General features: G+C 49.4%; 2 protein-coding genes across 12 annotated transcripts in view; one reads left to right on the top strand and one right to left on the bottom strand.

Annotated features, from left to right (window-relative positions):
• Positions 1-22,522, bottom strand: part of LOC133268612 (regulator of G-protein signaling 16-like) — a 427,729-nt gene that overhangs the window by 190,155 nt on the left and 215,052 nt on the right. The window lies entirely within an intron of this gene.
• Positions 1-22,522, top strand: part of CACNA1E (calcium voltage-gated channel subunit alpha1 E) — a 114,693-nt gene that overhangs the window by 48,341 nt on the left and 43,830 nt on the right. For 10 of the 11 annotated variants that reach the window (XM_061451974.1, XM_061451972.1, XM_061451973.1 and 7 more), the window contains 11 exons: positions 3,260-3,363; positions 17,071-17,186; positions 17,814-17,867; positions 18,242-18,376; positions 18,677-18,886; positions 20,135-20,247; positions 20,509-20,621; positions 20,734-20,865; positions 21,204-21,276; positions 21,646-21,763; positions 22,087-22,154. In XM_061451974.1, coding sequence (XP_061307958.1) covers positions 3,260-3,363; positions 17,071-17,186; positions 17,814-17,867; positions 18,242-18,376; positions 18,677-18,886; positions 20,135-20,247; positions 20,509-20,621; positions 20,734-20,865; positions 21,204-21,276; positions 21,646-21,763; positions 22,087-22,154 — 1,236 coding nt within the window. The remainder of the gene's footprint in view (positions 1-3,259; positions 3,364-17,070; positions 17,187-17,813; positions 17,868-18,241; positions 18,377-18,676; positions 18,887-20,134; positions 20,248-20,508; positions 20,622-20,733; positions 20,866-21,203; positions 21,277-21,645; positions 21,764-22,086; positions 22,155-22,522) is intronic. The other variant, XM_061451968.1, reaches the window with a different exon arrangement.

Genomic DNA, 22,522 nt, shown 5'->3' with positions numbered 1-22,522 from the left:
CTGGCTTCCCAGCATTTCAGGGGTGGATGGAGGCTACCACCCTGGGCTGGAGGAGATTGAGAGCTGGAGGAAGAGATGTGGGATGCAGTGTGAAATGGAAAGCCATGTGTTTGTTGTGGAACAGCAAAGATATCTCTTCAGAGCCCAGGTCTCTCTGATGGGAAGTAGCAGTGTGGAGGAGATGAGCAAGTGACCACAGTAGCAGTGCTGGAAGGAGAAAGGAGGTTTGCAAGAAAGGTGGCAAAGTCTCATTAGCATCATGCAGGGATGGAGTGGGACCCATCAGAATTGCTCCCTTGGCTCTCCTGTGTCCAGGGAAATTGAACTGAGCCTGGGCTGTAGTAGGAAAGGGACTACTGGTTAAAATAGTGAGGAAGAGCCAATCATGCAAGAGAGAACAGGAGGAACCTTGCTTTGGCTAACAAAGTAGAGGCTGGGAATAGCCATGATTGCTGTCTATAAATACATCAGAATGGGAAATGGAAAGGAGAACTGCTATTTCAGCCAAAGGCCAATGCTGGCAAAAGAACGAATGGTATATAAAATAACCACAAATAAATTCAGGCTGAAAATTGGAGCAGCCATTAGAACATTTGTTTGAGGAGCCTTCCAGTGGGAATAGTGATTTTTTAAGATAGAGTTGACAAAATCTGGGGGAGATCGCATGACGCATGAGAGGGAGCATGGTCTGTGTCAGAGCATTGGGGATGAGAAGACACATGGCCAGGCATGGTGGTTGCTTTGGTTTCCTGGACAGATGTGCTTCAGCTTTGGGAGTGAAGAGATGGGAATACGTCCACTTATTTGTGTATGTATGCACATGCACATGCTCTTCTGTGTTCTGATGCCCTGCTGTACTGGGTGCTTTGTGGTCATGCTCTCTGTCACAGGCTAGAGAAGCAGTGGAAGATGCCGAGCCTGTGAAATGCCAAGCCCCTCGCATTTCCCAAATAAGCCCTCTTGTCCCGCCCTGGCTGGGACCTCTGCAGCCTGGGAGCTGCAAAGGCACTGCAGCAACTTTTCCATCTCCATGGGGGATAAAAGGTTTGACAGTCAGAGCAGCTGAGGAGGTACCAGATGATGGTCTGGAGCCACTGCAACCTGGCTGGGCTCACTAGCTCCTGGTTTTGTAGGGAGTGTTGGGATGTGGACCGGGAAATTTTGTCTTGGTGCAAAGCTGGCACCAGGCAGCGTACTTGTGTGGCTGCTCAGAGCAGTTCTGTTCCTGGGGCTGCTGGTATTGTCATGGGTGGCTGGGACCATCCCTAAACTCACTGTGGCCAGTTGTATGTGGGGGTCTATGTGGAGTACTCAGCTCCCCATCCCCTCCCCTGCCTCAGCAGTGCCCCTCCTGGTATCACTGGCTGATAACCCTGGGAGAGTTGCCCTCTGGTCCATCGTGTTGTCCCTGTCTGTCCCTACACCTCCTGCTGAGCACTACTGGAGAGGAGGCTGAAGGAGGAGTGGCTGTGGACCAGCCCTGGGGAAGATGTCTTGTTCACCTGTAGGAACAGAGTTAATCTCTCTTGCATCCTCTGTACCAAGGACCTGGGGGAAAGCCTGCGGGTTTTTTTTTGGCAGGAGCCAGTTTCAAAAGCAAGCAATCCTGACATGGGTGACAGGTACACAATGGCGTCTCGGCAGGGAGCTGAAGCCAGCCAAGGCTTATGGGTTCATAATCCTTGAAGACTATTCCCACAGCAAATGGTGCTCTTACAGCAGAGCATGGTCGCTTGGGTGTCTTTGGAGGGCAATGATGAGTGTTTCCCATGCATCATTCCCATCTCCCTGTGCTCACTGCTCCTGTGGCCCTGAGCAAAAGGGCTGGTAGAGAACTGTGGCTCTTGAAAGCGCAGGACTTTGAGAAGATGGTTTCCCTGGTGCTGGAGGAGGAGGGTGGTGAGTCTTCCCAGATGCCTTCCCCAACCTCAAAGCCCTAATTGCTGCTGTGTTCCAGGCACTCCTTGGCACTGGGGCCTCTGCCCACAACATCCCTCTGACAGTGCTGTGGTCAGTGCCTGTAGAAGGATGTTCTGGCATCACCCTTCCTGTGTCGGGCTTAGTGTCAGGGTGGTGGGGATACCTGACTCAGGCTCCCACTGGTACCTTGGTGACCAGAGGGAGACTCCAGCATGGTGATTTTATCTCCCCCTTGGAGATACACTTCTCCCCTTGCAGAGCCTCTTCTCAGCTCCTGCACTGGCCAACCAGGAGATGTAGTGCCAATGACTCAGACAAAGATGAGGGCTTAATTAGCACGGGGGGGGGGGGGGGGGGGGGGGGAAGAGAGAGAAAAGAGAGTCTTTCATTGCAACAAGATTGATACCACCTCCCCCAGACAGTCACGTTCTGCCGCATCACCCTCCAGCCCGGCGTCATGTGCACTGTGCCTGACACCAGAGGACAAATGGGGCCTGGGAAGTGGCTGCAAGGTACAGAGGGGCACTGCTTTATTAAAGGACTCAGTGAATAAATGTCTGGAGGTACTGAGCAGGACTTGACAGCAGCCTTTTTAGCTGTCGGACTTCGCCCTGCAGTTAGAGCTCTGCTCTCAGCCCCTTGTGGTTGGGATAATGTACCTGGGGCAGGAGGTACATCTCCTGCATGCTATTAGAGATGATGCCATGAGCAAAACACCCATTTGAAGGTGTGGGGCTTGTCCACACCAGCCTCTTTCCCACTGTGCATAGAAGGACACGTATTGGCTGCAGCTTCTTTAGCTGCCAGCTTCCCTGACCCTAAGGCACCTTACAAATCTTTCCCTCTTAACCCATGTTTGCTCAGCAGGCACTGCTGCTATGGGGCTGCTTTGCCATGTCTCAGTGAGCTGCACAGGGGAGCACTGAATCAAGCTACTGAGAGGCATGCTCAGGTTGGCCCCCACACCCTGATTTCAGGCCACTACATCTCTGACTGCATCACTGTCTACAGCCTCTGCATCCCTGCAGGGGAGGGTAGGAGGAGGAAAAGGAGAGTGGTTCTGCCCAGTGAGAGCTGGAGACTGTGGATGCGAGTGTGGCTGGGGCAGGATGCCGAGGGTCATCAGGGCACTGCTGATTGGGATCTCCCTGCAGGCATGTCTGCACAGGCAGTGCCTGGTGCCCATCAAGACTTGGCAGGCATGGCCGCATCACCCTGAGGAGCCTGGTGTGGTCAGCCTGGAGTGAGAATCGCCACCATGCTGCATCTAACACACCCTCGCCCTGCCCCAGTTGCTGGTGTTGAAGATAATGTCACATGTTTTTTCTTTCCCCTCCAGACCAACGATGCCTTAGGAGCCACCTGGAACTGGCTGTACTTCATTCCCCTCATCATCATTGGATCCTTCTTTGTCCTGAACCTTGTCCTGGGAGTGCTGTCGGGGTAAGTGAGATGCCATCCTTCTCCTCTCTGTTATGCTTTTTGCATATCTCTCGGCCCTGAGGCTGGCCTGCTACTGCCATGCCCCCCTAAGATCCTAGTAGCTGGTTCCTCTGCCCTTTCCATGCCTGCCTGCCCCACAAAAACAGGTTGCTCCCTGCTTAGCTCCTTTGTTCCCTGGGGACCCAGGAAGGGGGCAGCCTTGAAGATGCTTTCTTGTTGTTTCACCTTGCTGAAGAGTTTGTGGGTTTGGTCACCTGCAAGAAACGGCCAGTGCTGATTTTCTGGCTGCTTGGAACTTGCTAGCGGGTAGAGACATGGTGGGGCCTTATGGAAGCGTGTTTGAGTCCAGGATATGTTTGTAGTGGGGTGCATATTTGCTGGCTGATGGAGTGTGGCGGGCATGGGTTGGGATCAGTTTGGGGCAGCTGTGGGAGCAATGCAGGGCACTTCTGTGCAAGCCCTGGCTGCAAGATTATGCTTGGCATGGTGGGTAATACCCATTTGTGAGGGTAGGGATGCCTGGGTTGCCCATGGATGAGCCAGGGACATAGGGATAGCAGAGTTGCCCCTATTCTGCTCTTCCCAGGGGAGAGGAGGCTTTAATCTAAGCCATTAAAATGGTTTTGGAGAGCAACAGGCTTCTGTCTCCATGACAATGAACTGTGGTTGCATCAGCACATCCTCAACTGCTGGTGGGGGTTGGTGCATGGGGAGAGCATGCCCTCTCCTGCACTGGGAGGGGGATGTGGCTCCTCCGCCCTTGCTGCAGGTGGCAGTGGGGACTCCATGCCCAGCAGCAGGTCATTTTGTTCCTAATTGTCCACTGTGAAAAAAATAAAACAAAACAACCTCCCCCCCAACACTATAGCACTGGTTTGGCCAGCCGGAAAGTGCTCTGATGCAGGGATCAGTGTGGAGACTGCTCCTGGTTTTCTCCCTCACTGTCTGAAGTGCTCCCATGATTTCAGGTGTGCTGATAGTGGTTGTTTCAGGAGTGCTTTGCTGTACTTCAGGGTCTGTTGGTGGGTTGAATTTCCCCAGTTTTCAGTCTGGGGTATGACTGAGTCCAAGGACTCCGGGGACAGGCTGCAGGAGGGGATTCACACAGCCTTGCAAGGAGGGATCTCTTATGGAGGATGAAGGTGTCCAAGCAGTCAAGTGGCTTTTGAATTTCTTATGCCCCATCCAGCTTGGGGATTTGAGCAAAGCCCAGCTGGGTGTCAGTGTCAAGCAGGAGCTTTCCTACAAAAGCCCAGAGAGGAAAAGTTAGGTTGGGGCTAGGCTGGTTGATGAAGTACTGGATCATGCCAATGTAATGTTTTGTGTAGACACTGAGGCTTTTGGTGTTGTGGTGCTGAGAGCAGCCTGGGGATGCAGTAAGGTAGCAGTGCTCTAGCCTACCAGCCAGCCACTGGCAGGAGGACCACAGGCTGGCTGGTGGGACGCCTGGTGTGTACCCTGGTCCATGGTTGATGCTTACCTGCTCTGGGACTGTGTAAGGCAGCTGTTCCTACACCTGCTGAATGGGATGCAGTTGTCTAGGGCTCTTCCCAGGCACCGGCTGGCATTTCGACTGTTTGTTTATTGCTAATAGGGTTTGTATTGGGGAAGGATGCAAGTGGGTGGGTGGCCTAATTGGCAATGGAGATGCTCTCTTGGAGTGCCAGATATCTAGGGAAAAGTGTGACTGCTCAGCTCCCTGGAGGGCTGAGCAAGGTGAGTGGAGGCGGCAAACTGGGCTCTGCCACCCAATGGCAGAGCCATCGTCTGTGTGCTTCTGCTTGGCCATGGTCACAGACATTCTCTGTGGTTCAGTGTGTGCAGTCCCTCAGCAGTGGTGAAGCATCCTTTTGCCAAAGCTGCTGCCAGAGCTCTAGAGGGGTATGACATAAGGTGGGAGAAGGTACTTCTGCACACAATGTATGTCCTTGAGGGCAATAAAAAGGACTTAGTTCCTTGCTTTGCTTGCTTAATTTTTATTGTTTTTACAGAAGCAATCCTCTTGTGCTGGAAGAGAGCACTTGGCTCTGCTGTGAGAGGGGAAGTGTGACCTTTATGTCCCTGGTTTCTGGGCTGGATGAGAAGGCAGGGTCTGGCTGCATCCTCTTGCATGCCCTGCAGTTGGGCTGAGCTGGGAGGAGAAGGTCACTTTGGGGATGAGCTCCATGGAAACATCTCCATGTGAAGGAAACCTTTCTTCAGCATTCAAACACTGCTTTGAGGGAAGACAGGCAGCCATGCCCCACTAGCTGAAATTAGGGTCACTCTGTTAACTTAGGACACAGCAGTGAGTGGTGAGCCATGGTAGCCTGCTTGCAGAAACCTGGATGCACGTTGCTTGCAAACTGCACCATCTGCACTGGCAAATAATGAGGTCTGCTCAGGATTTCTAGCTTTCTTCTCAAAGTTCACACTCGGGAGCTGGTGCAGAGCTGCCTCTCTGCCCTTGCTTTGTCTCAGCAGTGTTTTTTTGGGGGAAACAATCAAACACCCAAAGCAGGTCTTGAATGCAAAGAGGCTGCAGGAGGACATTTGTATGTTTAACTTGCCACCAGCAGAAGTTTGCTGGAGCCCAGATTTAGCAATCTTCTGGTTGCGATGCGCATCTCTCCCAACAGTCAGTTCCCCAACTGTTAAGCTGAGGCATGACCTCCGTGATGTAAACAGCCTGGATCCATCTGCTCCTAAGCACAAAGTATGTGGGAGAGGAAAAGAAATTATTTCCATCATACTGAGGCTCCTCGATTTTTCTCCCGAAATACTAATGCGCACACATGAGCTGGAATTGCATGCAACACTATTAAGAGGAGATAGAGTCACTCCAGGCAGGGGCATGGAGAGCCAGTTCTTAAGGGGCTTTGGCATTTATTACTGTGTTTATTAACTTCCCCCCTCTGTGGGTGCAATTACAGATCAATTAATTCTAACTGAAAGCAGGAAAGAAAAAAAAAAAGGCCCTGTTCCTCTTTGAGAGCAGGTATGAAGTCCAAGGAAATGTGACTGCTCAGCTTTTACAGCTACACAGGCTACTGAAATAATCCTGGCAGAAGAGAGTCGGTGGGAGCAAGCGAGGATGGAGCATCAGCTGAAGTGCCTTGTTTTCTGCCATGTGGCAGCCAGTGGATGTTGGAGCTCAGGAAGTTGCAGAGACTCTTATCAAGCATTGCCTGCCGCCATGCCATGGCCTGAGGTTGGTTTCACTGAGCACCGTGCTGTGGTGTGGCAGGGTGCACCTGAGGATCTGCAGCTCTTCCTTGGGAGAGCTGCTGTTAGTGCAAGGAAAGACTCACATGCTGCAGGAGGAGTGGGAGGGATGGATGGGACCTCCTCCTGCCCTGGCTGACGGCCCATTGCAGGCAGTGCACTGCAGTCAGCTGGCTCTGAATCAGGGGTTGCAGAAGTTGCATGTGCCCCATGCAAGAGCTCTGCAAAGGTCTGCTATCCCTTCTTTGTGAAATTTTTTAATGTTTGTTTTTCTCTCAGCTGGTTCTCATGTAAAGCAATTTGGATCTGTGTGTTTGGGCTGCACAAGCAACATAGACCCAGTGAGAGCTGTTCTGCCCTGTCCCTGCTGCCTGTGGCATGCATGGTGCTGCAGTGGCAGTAATGCCATCCCAGTAGTGAAAGTAGCTTACCATTGTCCTGTCCTAGCCACTGAAGAGGTTCTGCCTTTGCCCCTGATGGCAAGAAGATGGCTTGTGTCTAGCTTGTTGCAGGAGCAAGAAAATGAAAAAGTGAAGATAAAAAATAAGCTGTGCTTGGAGGTATAATGTTGAGGACTCACGTGGAGTTTCTGAAACTAGACAGGCTGTGTTTTGACTCTTCTCCACCTCCCTTTCCCCAGCCCCTGCAGAGAAAATCTGGGTTGAAATTGCTGTCCTCTATTCATTGTAGCATCTGTACTCCTGTTGAGGGCTGGTAGACTTCTTTCCCCTATCCAGTCTCACACTTCCAGCCCCTTTCCAGGGTGACAAACCTGCTGTAATCACTGGCATTCATGGTCCACAGCAATAACTGTGTGAGTGCAGAGTGGAAGAGGATGCTGCCTGACCTAGCAAGGCTGGGTCCTTGGGTCTGCAAGGAGATCTTTGAAGCTGATGGCAGAGAAAGATGTTGAGCATGATGACAAGAAAAATAAAATCCATCTGCATTGTACCAAACAAGAGGGTAATTTAAGTCCTCCTAATTGCTTCCACTCATCCTGGTGATGTTAAGTCTTTTCTCCCTTTAAGACTTTTCTGCCCCCACCCCCAGCTCTTGCTCTAAGCCTTTGAAAGAAATGTCTAATGTTATAATTAAAGGATCAATTTGGCAAGATTTCTTTGTCTTAAGATCTTCTTTCTTTCAGGTTGGGTTACTGCTGTGTTCCCAGTCTCTGGAGTGTTTCCTCCGGCTCCTACAGGAGCCTTCTGTACAATCTCTGAAATCTTTTCACTTCACTTAATTTGAATTTTTTCCCATCCAATTTTGAGGCATAACAAATGATGAATAAAATTAAGTTTTACAGCAATTAATAATAAGGGCATTGAAGATAACAAGTGTACATTTTCAATGGAGGCAGGATTGGTTTGTTGTTTTTTTTTTTGCTGGCTCTCCGCAAAACCTGGGCCCCATGTATTCAAGCTGTATTGGGTGGTTTGAAGCCAAAAACACTGGAAAGACGATTAATGTCTCAGAGGTAGGTGGTTTGTGGAGGGGAAATCAGGGAGATGTGTTGCCACAATGCAGAAAGGCTCGTGGGGAGATCATGAGTTGGCAGCAAAATGCCAACAAGCCCAAGAAATATTGCATTAAAAGCATGAAAGCATCTTTTTTTTTTTTTTTTTTTGTTTAATGATTGTAGCATCTCAGAGAGTAGCTCAGATGAAATGAAGGTTGTCTGTGTCTATTGTGTATTTGGGAATTCACTCGTTGGAGCTGCTCTTGAATGGAGGTGTAGGTGTAACTAGGAGGAGGGACCGTGATGCCTGCTGCCAAGTCCCCCAGCACCATCATGGGATGCACATTGGCCAGATCACGTTTAGTGAGAAATGGCTACGCTTGTCTCTTTGTTCTGGGGAAGCCTTTGTGTCGTCAGTGTGGTGTTTGAACATGAGCAAAGCAAAGGAGCCTTTGAGATCTTCCATATTCAGCAGCCAGGTGGGCATCCATATTCAACGAGTGCTTCTCTGCCTTGCTCTCCTGTACCAACTTTCTGTGGAGGCCCTCCAGGCCCTTTGCAAACAGGCTGCCTGACAAGAGATGCATGTGTCTGGTGTGCTGTATCCTCTGGTGTTACAGGGAACAACTCCTTTTACAGCCAGCTGGACGAGATTAAAAAAAAAAATCCAAACCAAAATGATGACTCAATGACTTTCCCCTTTGATTTCTCTTCACAAATTATTTACTAGGGTGTCTCAATTGCTTCAGATTTGCTCTTATTTGCGCCTTCTTGCAAACCTGCTCTGTGGACTGCCCATTGTCTGTGGGTGAAAAGGCTTGATTTTGATCCTCTTGACAGAGCGCTTGACAGATAGTTCTTGCTTACAGACTGCTTTCGGAGTTGTTTGTTTCAGATCATCTTGTAGTTTCTGTCCTCCTGGTTCATGACGGCAATCGTGGCCATGGTTGTGGCTCTTTGACTTGGCAGATGGCTTTGGAGATGCCCAGTTCCTCCATGACCGACTCCATCCTTACAAGGGGTAATGGGCAATCCTGCTGGGTGAAGTAGACAGGATGCCCCAAATGAATCACACAGTGTTATCACTTCTTTGTACATCATAGCTGGCTGTCTGTTTTGCAGTGGTGAAGTGACGTATCTGGCAGTTGCATTGTGGATTTCATGTTTGATAGTTGGTTCTGAATTCATTGTATTTGTGTGTTGAAGGTATCAATTAGAGTATTTGGAAGTTCCTGGGAAGTTAATGTGATGAAATGTTGGAATTTGGTGATTTTTTTCCATGCTATAACTCACTTTGCAGTACTGGCCATGCACCTTTCATCTGCAGATCACTGTCACTTGCAAAGGGGGACTATAAAACTGTTCTCTGCTTACTGAGGATAAAAACTGGAGCATAGGAGGGAAGGGAACAAGTGACATTTTTCCAACGCTGCATGAGCCAGTGGGAGTGATTGTGAACAAAGCCCGGGGCTCTTCAGGCAGTGAAGCTCTGCCTCTCATACCAGCCCTGCCTGGTAAGAACGAAATAAAATCCAGAGCTTCCATCTCTGCTTCTTACTGCTGGAGCTACCAGACCCTCTGCCACCTTTCTGTAGCTTTCTTGCAAATAGCTTGACCATGTTATTGCTGTCTTTTGTGCAACATTGCAAACCACAGACTTCTTTGAGCAATGGGGACAGAGATGTGAACCTCAGTGTTGTTACCCTCGGAAAAATGTTGAAACTGAGACTCTACAACTGCAATGTTGGTGGCTCCCTTTTGGATGAATGAGAGCCTGTTGATTGAAGCTAAGAAACAGGAATTACTGGAGACAGGAGATATTTAAAGTCCTTGCTGTTCAGTCTGGGTTCTTGCTGTCCTGGGCTGGGTTCCCCATCAGCAGATGCAAAGTCTGAGCTCTCTTGTGTTTCTCACTGCTTTGAGTGATTTTAGTGTCTCCATTGCTGCTTTGGATCTCTGTCATACCAGTTATTTGACTTTCTGAGCTTCATGTTCAGGGCTGCACAAAGCCTGGACCCAAGAGATCCTATAACACAGCTAGCTAATAGTGACCCTGTCCCTGCTGCTATGGGCCCTGTATGGAGCCACAATGGCCCATGTATTTTTGAGGAGCCAGTTTATAAAAAGAGCAACTTAGTGCTGGGAGTCTTGGTTTTTCTTTTGGTAGCTCCTCATCTTGAGACGTTCTGTCCTTTCCCCACTTTTTGGAGACAGTTTCTGATTTGGGCTGCCTTCTCCCTGTGTCTTCATGTTGTCATTGCCTGTCCTTTCTGCCTCTATTTTAGTTCACTTCTCCTCTTAGTGCGGGGTGTTAACGCAAACCAGCATGACGAGGTCTTTCTGAATTGTTCATGCTGCTAAGAAGCAATCCTGTCTAATACAAGCCCGTTTAGGACCTGGTGGAAGCGGCAGACATCAGCAAGTATTTGTAATAAAATTTGATTTAAATCAGTCATAGAATTATAGAATACTAAATTGGAAGGGACATAAGTTTCATTTGGCCCAACTTTTCTTTGCAAAAACATGGCCTAGACAAGATGGCCCAACGTGCTGTCCAGCTAAATCTTAAAACTGTCCAATGCTGGGAAATTCACCACCTCCCTGAGGAGATTATTCCAGTGGCTGATTCTTCTTGTGAAAAATTTTCCTTGTGTCCAATTGGAATCTCTCTAGAAGTAACCTGTACGCATTACCCCTCGTCTTTTCCATGTGACTCATTGTAAAAAGGGAGTCCCTGTCTTCTTTTTAGCCACCCTTTAAATACAGGAATGCAGTGATAAGGTCTACCCTAAGCCTTCTTTTCTCAATGCTGGACAAACTCAGTGTCATGGTTTAACCCCAGCTGGCAGCTAAGTACCATGCAGCCACTTACTCTCTCCCCCTGCCTTATTAAGATGGGGACAAGAATCAGAAAAAGGTAAACCCAATGGGTTGAGATAAAACCAGTTAAATAATTGAAATAAAGTAAATAATAATAATAATCATAGGGAATAGCAAGAGAGAGAGAATAAAACCCAATAAACACAAGTCATGCACAGTACAGTTGCTCACCACCTGCTCAACAAAGCCCAGCCTAACCTGAGCAGTGATCAATGGCTCCCAGGTAACTCCCCCCAATTTCTATACTGGGCATGACATGCTGTGGTATGGAATACCCTTTTGGCTAGTTTGGGTCAGGTGTCCTGGCTCTGCTTCCTCCTGGTTTCCTGTGCCCCTCCTCACTGGCAGAGCATGAGAGACTGAAAAATCCTTGATCAGGGTAAGCATGACTGAGCAACAACTAAAATATTGGTGTGTTATCAGCATTGTTCTCAGACTGAAGCCCAAACACAGCACTACACCAGCTACTAGGAAGAAAATTAACTCTATACAGGCTGAAACCGGGACATCCAGTTCTCTTAGCCTTTCCTTGTACAGTTCTTTGATCATCTTTGTGGCACTTCTCTGGACCCTCTCTAGCCTGTCCACATCTTTTTTTATATAGCAGGGACCAAAACTGAACACAGTATTCTAGAGATGGCCTGACAAGCACTGAGTAGAGTATGATTGTGACTTTGTTATCTCTACTGGTGATGCCCTTGTTGGTGCAAATCCTGTTGGCTTTCTTTGCCATAGCAGCACACTGTTCACTCATACTGAGCTTGCTGTACAGTAGGACCCCCCCGGATCCCTTTCCACAGAGCTGCATCCCAGCCGGGTAGATCCCAGCTTGTGCTGCACCCTTGAATTATGCTTTCCCAGGTGCAAGACTTTACATGTGTCCTTGCAACTTCATAAGATTCTTGATAGCCCACTTTTCCAGCCTATCCAGGTCATCCTGCAGGGTGGTTCTCCCTTCTGAAGTGTCCACTGCCCCACTGAGTTTGCTATCATCAGCAAATTTCATCAGGGTATATTTGATTCCATCATCCAGATCACTTACGAAGATATTAAACAGCGTTGAGCTCACTGTCAATCCCTGGGGAACCCCACTTGCAACAGGTCACCAGATTGAAAAAGAGCTATTCACCACCACCCTCTGGGTGCGGATGGTCAGCCAGTTCCACATCCACCGCATAGACCATAATGTGTCAGTTCCTTAAGGAGGAGGCTGTGGGGAAACCCTGTTGAAAGGCTTGGAAAAACCCAGGTAGACAATATCAAGCTTTCTCTAAGGTAGAAGGTAACCGTCAGCATTTGTCCCTGGGACAGTGATGTAATGGGCTGGTATCTCCTGGCTTCTTCCTGGTTTACAATTTGATGTCACCAACAGCTTGTCAGCTTTTCATTCCCCAACTTGTGTGTCTGCCAGTGCTCTATAAATGTGCTCTCTCCAACATCATCAGCTGTGTGCTCTGCTTCTTGCTGCAGCTTTGTCACAACGTGGCAAATATGTATATTTTGCCATAGTACAGGGGGATGATCAAAGCCTCTGCTAAAAGGGAATACAAGAAATAGGATGTTTCTGTTTTCCTTTTCTTGTATTCTTTCTTTTCACCAGTTAGTGTTTCATGACAAGATTTTCTCGAGACAATCTAGCTTTGTTAAGGAATCATAGAATGGCTTGGAAGGGACCTTTAAAGGTCATCTAGTCCAATCCCCTTACCATGAGCAGGGACATCTTCAATTAGATGAGGTTGCTCAGAGCCCTGTCCAGCCTGACCTTGAATCTTCTCTGACTTCTTCTGGCAATTCAAGTGAACTTAAATCAAGCATTTACCTGTATTCAAAAACTTGTTGCCTCCTTCAAAGCAGGCCTAAGAAGCACATCTTCCCTCTGCAGAGGTTTTTGTACCTTGCGGACACCCTGCTCTAGCCTTTGCTATTGGTTCAGTACAATAATCCCGGTCTGCAGTGCCAGTTCTGCTCTGCTTGCTTGCCACCGTCTGTTTAAGTTGAAGCACTAGGTTACAGACTGCACAGTTAGTTCAACACTCTTACTTAGTTTCTTTACACCTCTTGGGTAAATACCATCTGATTCCCTTGGTTTGCACCTGTCTCATCTGTGTTTTCCAAACCTTCTGTTGCCAATTCTGTCCCATAACCTTCACCTCCTGGAGTCGAAGGTGTTTTGTCCTCAAACTGTGATGCTGAAACCTGAAACAGAGCCATGAACTGAGACCTGGTGAGCGTTGAAGAGAGCAGCAGTATTACCTGATGTCTTCAGAACGTGTTCCTTGTTATACATCCCATTACATGTGTTTTTTCACAGCAGCATGGTACTTGTGCCTCATCCTCAGCATCCTTTTCTTACACCATCCTTTCTGCTGCCTTGTATTGTTTTAAGACCTGCTTGGTCATTGGTTTGTTGAAGGAATCTTTAATGGTGGTAAAAGGTGACAATTTGATAGTTTTGAAGTTGGTTGGCTTGTTATTTCAAAGCACTGAAGCTACAGTATTGTTGTGACCAGTCCTATATGTTCCCTCTGGACTCAAACTCTAAAACAAGGAGAAAAGTGGTTTGCAGTATCTGTAATTTGTATTTTTTTTCCTTAAGTGTTTTTTGGTTGTTGGTTTCCTTGTGCTTGAGTATTTTGTTTTGGATTTGGTCTTCAAAAAAGGCGGGGCTGTTTTCAAGCTGAATGCTTCCACATGGGCTCTTCACCCATTAAAACCAGACCTAGGCTCTCCAGTCCTTCAGAGTGCAACAGTGTAGTGAAAGGATGGCTACCCTGGTGTGAGTGACAGTGTGGGGGCCTGGGGAGGAAGGTGTGGTGTCCCCCAAGGTTTCTTGCTGGGAGCAGAGACACTCTCAGGCCATGTGAGGGGAATGCCAAGGCTGTAGAGGAGAATTTGCAGGCAGAGGAGGAGCGAACCATCTGTGCTTCAATCGCTCCGGCAGGCTGGGCACAGCGTGTGGATGGATGGTGTCCTTTTGTGCAGGAGGACAGATGGCACGCTGCTCCCCAGCTCCCACCGCGACCTTCAGTGCTTGCCTCCATCACACACTGCATGCCTTTGGCTTTATGAGGCTGGATAGAGAAGGACTGCAATGACACAGGGTAGGCACAAGTGTTGCTCAGCTGTCATGGGTGGATGTTTTCAAGTTGGAAGCATCAGGATTTGGGGCCAGGAGACCCAGATGGACAAGCAGAGCTGTTGCAGGTAGAGACAGTGCTGCGTCCCCTTTTCAGGGACCTAATGGGGCAGCACAGCCCTGGGCTCTTTGCAAGGCAAAATTGGGCCATCCCTGGTGATGTAGCACAAACACACTGGACAACAGAGCCCTTCAATGAGAGGCAGGGACCTAACTCCCTCAGCTGTGATGCTGCCCTGCCTGTGACTTGGAGCCTTCCCAAGCAGCTGTCAGTCACCATTGCTGGCCCTGTTCTTGCTCACATACAGTATTATCTCTACCCGCTGCTGCAAATTGGCTCTGAGCAATCCTTGATCTGTCATCATCGCCTACCCACTCTCAGATGTCACCAGCCCCCGCTGCTGCCCTGCTCGGTAACATATCACTCTGAAATGTAATAATTCATTAAGTTGAGATTAACTTCCCCCTCCCCCCCTCCCCTCTCTGCCACCCCTTCCTCTTTCTAATGGACAAAAGCAATTAAGCTCCATTAGGGATCAAGCGTGTGGGAAGTGTCTCCCTCGGAGAGGCTGCCGCAGCTGCACAGACCTTGTCCCTGGATGTGTGTGGCACCAGCTTCTTACAAATTAGGGCCCCATGAGTAAATGGTTGGGTAGGAGAAAATGTTGTTTGATAAGGGGAGTGCTGGAAAAGATGGTCTGCTCCCTCCTCTGGGAAGAAGCGATTTGAGGCTCAGCTGATCCTTCTGGCTGGGTTTTACTGTGGACACATGATGATGGCTTCTGTTACCATGCAGCAGAAGGAGCACTAGCCTCAGCAGAGGAGGATGGGCAAGCAAGAGATGGCAGAGAGGGGCCAGATTCTCAGGTGGCGTAAATCAGGGCAAGCTTTCCAAGTGCTTCCAATTGCAGAATATATCTGCAGGGCCTGGCTGGCAAAAGTTCTGCCAAGGTGCTGGCTGCCATGGGGTTATGGCCCACAGGGCAGAGGTTCAGCACATGGGAAGACCAGTGGACCAAACCAGAGGGAGAAAGGCAACTTCCCCATTAACTCTGGCTGCAAATGGCATCTTCTCACATCTTAACATTTGAAATTTGCTAACAGCGGCTGGTGAGCAGTGATGGCACAGCCAAAATGGTCCTGCCTTTCCTCCAGTTAATGCAAGGAGGGTTTTTTTTTGCATGGCATATCCAAAACTGAGAGTGTGTTTCACTGTTGGCTGTGGGAGGTCCTTCTTTCTCCCCCATCTCCTCCCGCCCTCCTTCCCTCCACTTAGGCTGCTTTTCTCTTCCTTGTCTTTTGTTCTCTCCCTCTTCCCTGCCCTAGGAAGAAAGTCTCATTTCAGTCTGAAAGCCAGTGATGGAGGGGGAGAGTCATTCGATGCTTAATGCCAGAGCGGCAGGAAGCTTCACCTTCCTGGGGTGGAATTAAAAATGCTTGAATTGTCTGGGGATCTTAAACAAGAGATGCAGGGAACATTCAGGGCTTTTCACACAAACACACATACACACACACATGCAGAAGCCCACACAGCATTAAGGGTGTAATAGCTCAGCTGGGGTAATGCACTTGAACTCTCTCTGCAGCAGACAGACCGATTCTTTCAGTTCTTTTGAATATTTTATTTTTCTGAGGCTGGAGATTGCTGCTAGTCTCCAGGGAGAGAGACATTTGTCTTGCAGAGAGAATGATGCCATTTGTTCTTTGCAGTCACTCTTCCCTCAGAGCACCCTGGAACCAGGAGGGGGCTGAGGGCACGGGCTGTGTTCCTGTGTGCTCCTGGAGCTTCTGTGGCTGCTGGGGCTTGGGATGGGAGTGTGAACCGCAGCCAGCATATTGCATCCCCTGGTGTTGTTGCAAGGAAGGGTGTCCTGGGGGCATGTCTGGTGTGAGAGATGCTTTCTGTGTGCAAATGTGATCATCAGTAGAGGTGCAACTTGAAAGTCAGGATGCCCAGAGTACATGGTGTGTGCAAGCATGGGGTGTGGGACCTCCTAGAAGCAGGTCCAGCTGTGTCATCTTACATATGACCCATCTTACACCCATGATGTAGGTGGGAGGTTGCCTACATTGCCACCCCTCTGTTTCCTGCTCGGTATTTCAATTTCTCTGTGTGCCTTTGCATATATGCTTAGGGCTCCATGTGCTGCTTCATACAGGGTGGATGAAAAATCTGCCTGGGTCTTCTACATACAGCCACAGGTGTGTGTAAAACAGAAACTGGACCATGCCTACCAGCATGGTCTTGTGTTTTAACTACATGTGAGAAGATGTATATAGCCCTAGCTACATATGGGTGTCTTTGCCCAGCTCTGGACTGAGCTATAGGTGAAAACATATGTCTCAGATACTGAGGAGTGTGTTTATGTGTGTCCCTCGGGGTGCACATGAGCATCTGGATGCTAGCACATCTGTGCACCACGTGTCTTAGAGGCTGCATGAGTAGGGGGCACAGCATTATCTCTGGCCAGTGTTGATCACCGTTTGACATGCCCTTGCTGGCACAGAGCCTATGAAGTGCTGCCTGCATTCCTGCCCACTGCAGAGCTGTGCCAAGCTGTTGTCCTTCTCTGGTCTGGTCATTACACCTGGACAGTTCGTGTGAGACACTGAAGTCCAGAGAAAATACTCTCAGGTCCTGAGAAAATACATCAGGGAGAAGGTGGAAAGAAAAAGGATTCAGATGAGGAGGTAAAAGTGGCGGATAGGACCTGCCCTCTTCCACCCCCCTTGCTGCCTACCCACAGTGCCCAGTTTTTATTCCTAAGGGACATGCAGAAGCTGAGTTGGTTCTGGAGGCAGGTGGCACTGGGAGCACTCTCCCTGAGCAGTAGTGGGTCCCAGCTGGGGCATGCAGGGCTGAGTGACCAAGCAGGGGGTTTGCTCACATGCATCCATGCCTTTCCTCCTGCAAAGAAGCCTCTCCACCTCTCTGGTCGTTCATGCATCCACTGGCCATGCTTTGCCTGGGGATGGCTGTGCATCTCCTCAGTCCCAACTCCTCTAACCACCCCCTTCTGCCCTTTCCCAGGGAGTTTGCCAAAGAGCGTGAAAGAGTGGAGAACCGCCGAGCCTTCATGAAGCTACGGCGCCAGCAGCAGATCGAGCGGGAGCTCAATGGTTACCGGGCCTGGATAGACAAAGCGGGTAAAGGCTGCTGGGCCACGGGAGGTCCCTGCAGTATGGTGGGCACCGCATGCTGCTGGTTATGGGTGGTGGGCATGGGAAGGGATCCCTGAACATCATCCAGTGCAATCCCAGAGTTGCACAGGTGCTCACATGCTGGCATTGGCTTCATGGGTGAGCTCTGTCCCAGATGGTGTGAAGGTCCAGCCAGGCTGCAAGCAAGGACATCACCAACATGAAACCTCATGTTCTGTGGCATGAAACTGTTGTATTTTGAACATGAGGTGTATTACATCTCCGGGGGAGGCTGTGAGCATCATGGCTGTGAGCTTTGCTCTGCCATGGTTTCCTTTCTCTTGATATTTGCTGGAGTTCCCTGCAGTGGTGGGCCATGGGAAAGTAGAGCAGTGAACGGTGACTGTGGTTTTCCAGCTATACCTGTACTGGAAGCAGTCTGGTGGGGATGCACTCACCAGGGCCCACTTCAGGGCTCCTGGACCTGGGTGAGGGCTGGGGGTGGTGGAGCTTTCCAGACTTCCTGCTGACAGCCCATCCAGGCATGACAGCCCATGTAAGTAAGGCAGTAAGTCTGATGTGTTCAGCTGATGGTATCTTGTCTCCTGATGCTGAGCTGTGTGTTTTGCATAGAGGAAGTCATGCTGGCTGAAGAAAACAAAAATTCTGGGACCTCAGCCTTGGAAGGTAAGACAAGCAATGCCCTTCCTAAAAATCTCACTACCCTTCCTTCTACCTGCCCGTAGCTGGAGATTGAAAACCTTCAGCTGTGATGGGAGGCCTGGGGATACCCCAGTGGGATCTTCAGCCCAAGAGAGCAGTGTGGGGGTGTGAATCAATGACATTACCTCTGAGACAATGTGGAGGCCAGGAGGTGTCTGGTTCCATGAAAGGGAGCATTCTGGACTAGGGTCACCTGAGTATCTCTGCCTTACTACCAGACCTGAGATAGCTAAGTACTAATCACCACGTCCTGGTCCAATGAGCTGGCTACCAACAGAGTCGGTAGCCACATAGTTGTGCCACTATGGCTCTAGCACCCATTCCTCTTCCCTTCCCAGTGCTCAGGCGAGCGACCATCAAAAGGAACCGGACAGATGCCATGAACCGTGACTCGAGTGATGAACACTGTGTTGATATCTCCTCTGTAGGCGAGCGGAGGCTGGCACAAAGAAGACCTCTTCATCCAACCTTGGGTCAGTAAAGTTTGCAGCTTGCTTCCTCAAAACTTCTGCCAGCTTAATGAGTTGCCAGTCATACCCATAACGTGGAGACTATCATAAACCAGCCATCTCTGCTAGTTTGGCAGCAAAGGGGGGAAATCACCTGCTGCCCACTGTGCCACACAAAAACCACCTGGATAATTCTTGTCCCATAAAAGCAGTTTCTGTGAGCCATCTGTCTGGTCTCATGTTGCAGGGTAGGCTGAGGCACTGAACTCCTCCTCTCATCTTGACTGGAGCACCCAACTCCTTGTCCCCACTCTTTTCCCTTAGGTAACCCCCTGAGTCATTCTGGTCTCAAAGGCGCCAGAGTGGATGGTGCCTCCTACTTACGGCACAAGGAACGACTCCTGCGCATCTCTGTTCGCCACATGGTGAAATCCCAGGTCTTCTACTGGATCGTCTTGAGCCTGGTGGCTCTCAACACTGCCTGTGTGGCCATCGTCCATCACAACCAGCCAGCCTGGCTCACCCACTTCCTCTGTGAGTCCCTGGGCTTTGTGTAGGTGTGAGAGCTGCTCCTTACCCCAGGCATGTGGGGATGAATCTCACCAGGGACACACTTGTATGGAGCTGAGTGGGGAATAACATGAACTACATTTGTTCACTGCTGATTACAAAGGACGACATGCAGTGATTTAATTCAGCTTTGCCCTTGGCTTCATGGCCACTGATGGTTGTTTCACCCCAGCGAACAAACGTGAAGGGGTTGTACTGGCCAAATGTTCTTCAGGTCTGGCATGTTTGTCAAGAGAGAGGAACAGATCTGAGCTGGGTTTATCCTAAAATTGTGAGCAGTGGTGATGGAATGCTTGCTGGAAATACATCTAGTAACTGCTGAAAAGGTGTGAATTTGAGGAGATGAGACCAGTTGTGGGAGAAACCCTGGTTAAAGATTTGGTGCAAAGCACGGCATGGAGATCCCAAGCTTGAAACCACCTATTTGAGCGTCCCCCAGCCCTCTGTGGGCTATGGTCAGGTCTCGGAGGCAGTACACCCATGTCTATTCTAGCGTGGTGCTAACTGCAGTGCAGTGTGGTCAACCCCACAGCAGTCATGTTTACCCCTGAGCTGCTGCAGTAGGGACAATGCTGCTTTCTCAGCCATATTATTCTTACTCACCTTGAAATTGTCCCTGTCAAGCAGTGGGCCTGCTCAAATCTGCATTAGCATGCTCAGGCCTTCTGGCATCCCAGCATGCCACAGTGTGGTATGGCAGCTGGTCATGGTGAGAAGCATCTTTTGGACAAGGTGAAGAGCCAGACTCTTGCCTGGTAATTTTCATGAAATAGCTGGAGAAGCTTTTCACTGTCTCTTGGCTGTTTGGCTTTGTTTCCCTGGCCATGTTCCAGTTGTGCAATGATTTAAATCCAGGTTGCTGATATTCTACAGTGTCATGTAGTTAATATCTTTGCAGATGCCGCAAGCACTGTCTATAATGCTAAGGAGCTGCTCTGCTCCATGGTGGCTGTCCCTGATCTTCTCATACCCCTTGTACACTAGTACATCTACCCTGAATGATTAACTTGTGTGGTTGATGCTCTGTTATATGCAGTTTAGCTTCTCAAAGACAAGCTTCCCTCATCCCAGACCCTGAGAACTTGGGGAAGAGTGTGGCCCTCAATTTGTCCCATCTCTGTGGTGTACTATATGGGCCGCTGATGGGTGTGTGCAGGATGCTGCATGCAACTCTGTGCCCCAAGGGTAGCATGTTTGGGTTTTCTCTTTCAGACTATGCAGAGTTCCTGTTTCTTGGTCTCTTCCTCCTGGAGATGTCATTAAAGATGTACGGGATGGGGCCACGCCTTTACTTCCATTCTTCCTTCAACTGCTTTGACTGTGGGGTAGGTGTCCCCAGAGATGCTGTGATTGTGTGGGGAGATGTTTGGAAGGCATCTGCAGTGCAAAGCACTAAGGGGAAGAAGAATGGGATGGTCCTTGCAGTGAGCAGGGGAGCCCTTTTTACCAGGACAGCCTCCCTGTGCCAGACTGAGACACCAGGTCTTGGGCAGGGTAGTTGGTGCTTCATCTTCAGGCATGTGAAGATTTCCTGCAACAGCCTGTCCTGAGCCTGTCTTTGACTCATGGCTATGTCTGCTTTTCAGGTCACGGTGGGAAGCATCTTCGAAGTGGTTTGGGCTATCTTCAGACCGGGAACCTCTTTTGGGATCAGTGTCTTGCGAGCCCTTCGTCTCCTGCGAATATTTAAAATAACCAAGTATGTACTGACTGTACATGCCTGTCACCCTTCATCTCAGACTGTGGCTGCAGCCAGATCCTGCTTTCCTGTTGGCATCACTGCAAGTGCTCCAGCAGTATCTGTATTCTAGGTATTGGGCATCCCTGAGGAATTTGGTGGTCTCACTGATGAGCTCCATGAAGTCTATTATCAGCCTTCTCTTTCTCCTCTTCCTCTTCATTGTAGTCTTTGCCCTGCTGGGAATGCAGCTGTTTGGAGGCAGGTAGGTCATTTCATGTCTGGGGAAAAGGAATCTTTTGGTGTTAAAACCAAGCAATGACACCATCTTAGGTGTCTAGGAAGATTGTAGCCTTTCCCCTCAGCCTTCTGCTAACATTGCTACTTCTCTCAAACAGAAGTCCTCTGCTCAATGAGTGCCTTTGGGCTCTGTGAGCTCTTCTGGCCAGTAGACCTTTTGGGTTTTAGCACCAAATGCTCAGGAGACCTTTTTCAAAGTGAGGAGAGGTCCTCCTAAGCACAAGAGGGCTGATAGCACAGCATTCAGGGGTTTTATATTCTTGGTACTCCAGCCCATTTATGTCTTCCCAATTCCACCTCCAGGTTTAACTTCATCGATGGGACGCCATCAGCCAACTTTGACACTTTCCCTGCTGCCATCATGACAGTTTTTCAGGTAGGAGCTGAGCTGCAAAGGGATACAGCCAAAGGAACTTGGGACCACTGGTTTGCTTCTCCCTGGTTGGAAAGGGTTCTTTAAATCAAACAAGTTCCCCTCCATCAGCTGTTAGAATATAACTCACTTCATCCCTGTCTCTTCCTGTATAACTAATTAAATGGAAAGAGATGGAAACTCTTCTGAGGAGACCTAAATCCTCAGCAGTGTCCAGCATCATCTCCCTAAAGTGCTGCAGCTGCAGAAGTCAGTTATCCACTGCACAGGGCCTTTGTACTTGGCTCCTGCATGTTGGTGGAATAGATCAAGGGGACTGTCCAGGTGATGGGAAGGTGTGGGTGACAGAGCTCCTGGTTTGCTTTCCTGCAGATACTGACAGGTGAAGACTGGAACGAGGTGATGTACAATGGCATCCGCTCCCAGGGAGGCGTTCGCTCAGGCATGTGGTCCTCCATCTATTTCATCGTCCTCACCTTGTTTGGAAACTGTATCCACCTGGCTGCTGTGCTTTTAGTGGAGACAACCCCATCTCATCACTCTCTCTGGGGGCATCCCCTTCCCCATACTGCTCCTTCCTCCTTTCCCAGTTGAGGGAGACACATCATATGTGCAGCAGCCCTGTGTATCCCAGATGCAGAGAAGGAGCTGTCTGGAGGTGCAGTGAGGGCTATATGTATGGGATGGGTGAGGATTTTGTCCCTTTGGCTGCTCCTCACCAGCTGGTGAGGAGCCATCAGGGCCACTCTCATTTGGTGGCTGCAGGCACGCACATTCTTAACATATGGCTTGTGCATCCTTAGCTGCTCACAGATACTCTGCTGAACGTGTTCTTGGCCATTGCAGTGGACAATCTGGCCAACGCTCAGGAGCTCACCAAGGTACATTTCTGTTGCTCTATTTCTCTTGTGCAGAAAGTGAAGGAGAGGGCCAGCAGGAAGGGCACCGGGAACAGTGCCTGTGACTGTCCTCACTCTGGAGCCAGGGCCAGCAAGTCCCTTAGCTCAGCCTACCTTGAAAAGAGGTTGGGTCAAATTGAAAATGGAAGCTCTTTCTCCAGGAACATACTTAGAGTGCTCCCCTGAAACACAAACCCATATTACTGGGCAAAGCCATTTAGACTTTGATTTAGGAAAGTGCTTAAACCTTCTAATATCTCCAGGAACACCCATATTTCCCATCAAGTGTGGCTTAACTATTTCCCTGTTAAGCTCCCCAGTTTTGTTTGCCTCCAGTCAGACCACAATAA

The sequence above is a fragment of the Pezoporus flaviventris genome, unplaced genomic scaffold (assembly GCF_033815535.1).
Source record: "Pezoporus flaviventris isolate CSIRO_AGI_PZ_B2104156 unplaced genomic scaffold, CSIRO_AGI_Pfla_v1 ptg000013l, whole genome shotgun sequence".
NCBI classification, from domain to species: domain Eukaryota; kingdom Metazoa; phylum Chordata; class Aves; order Psittaciformes; family Psittacidae; genus Pezoporus; species Pezoporus flaviventris.
This window is presented reverse-complemented; position numbering and strand designations above follow the sequence as displayed.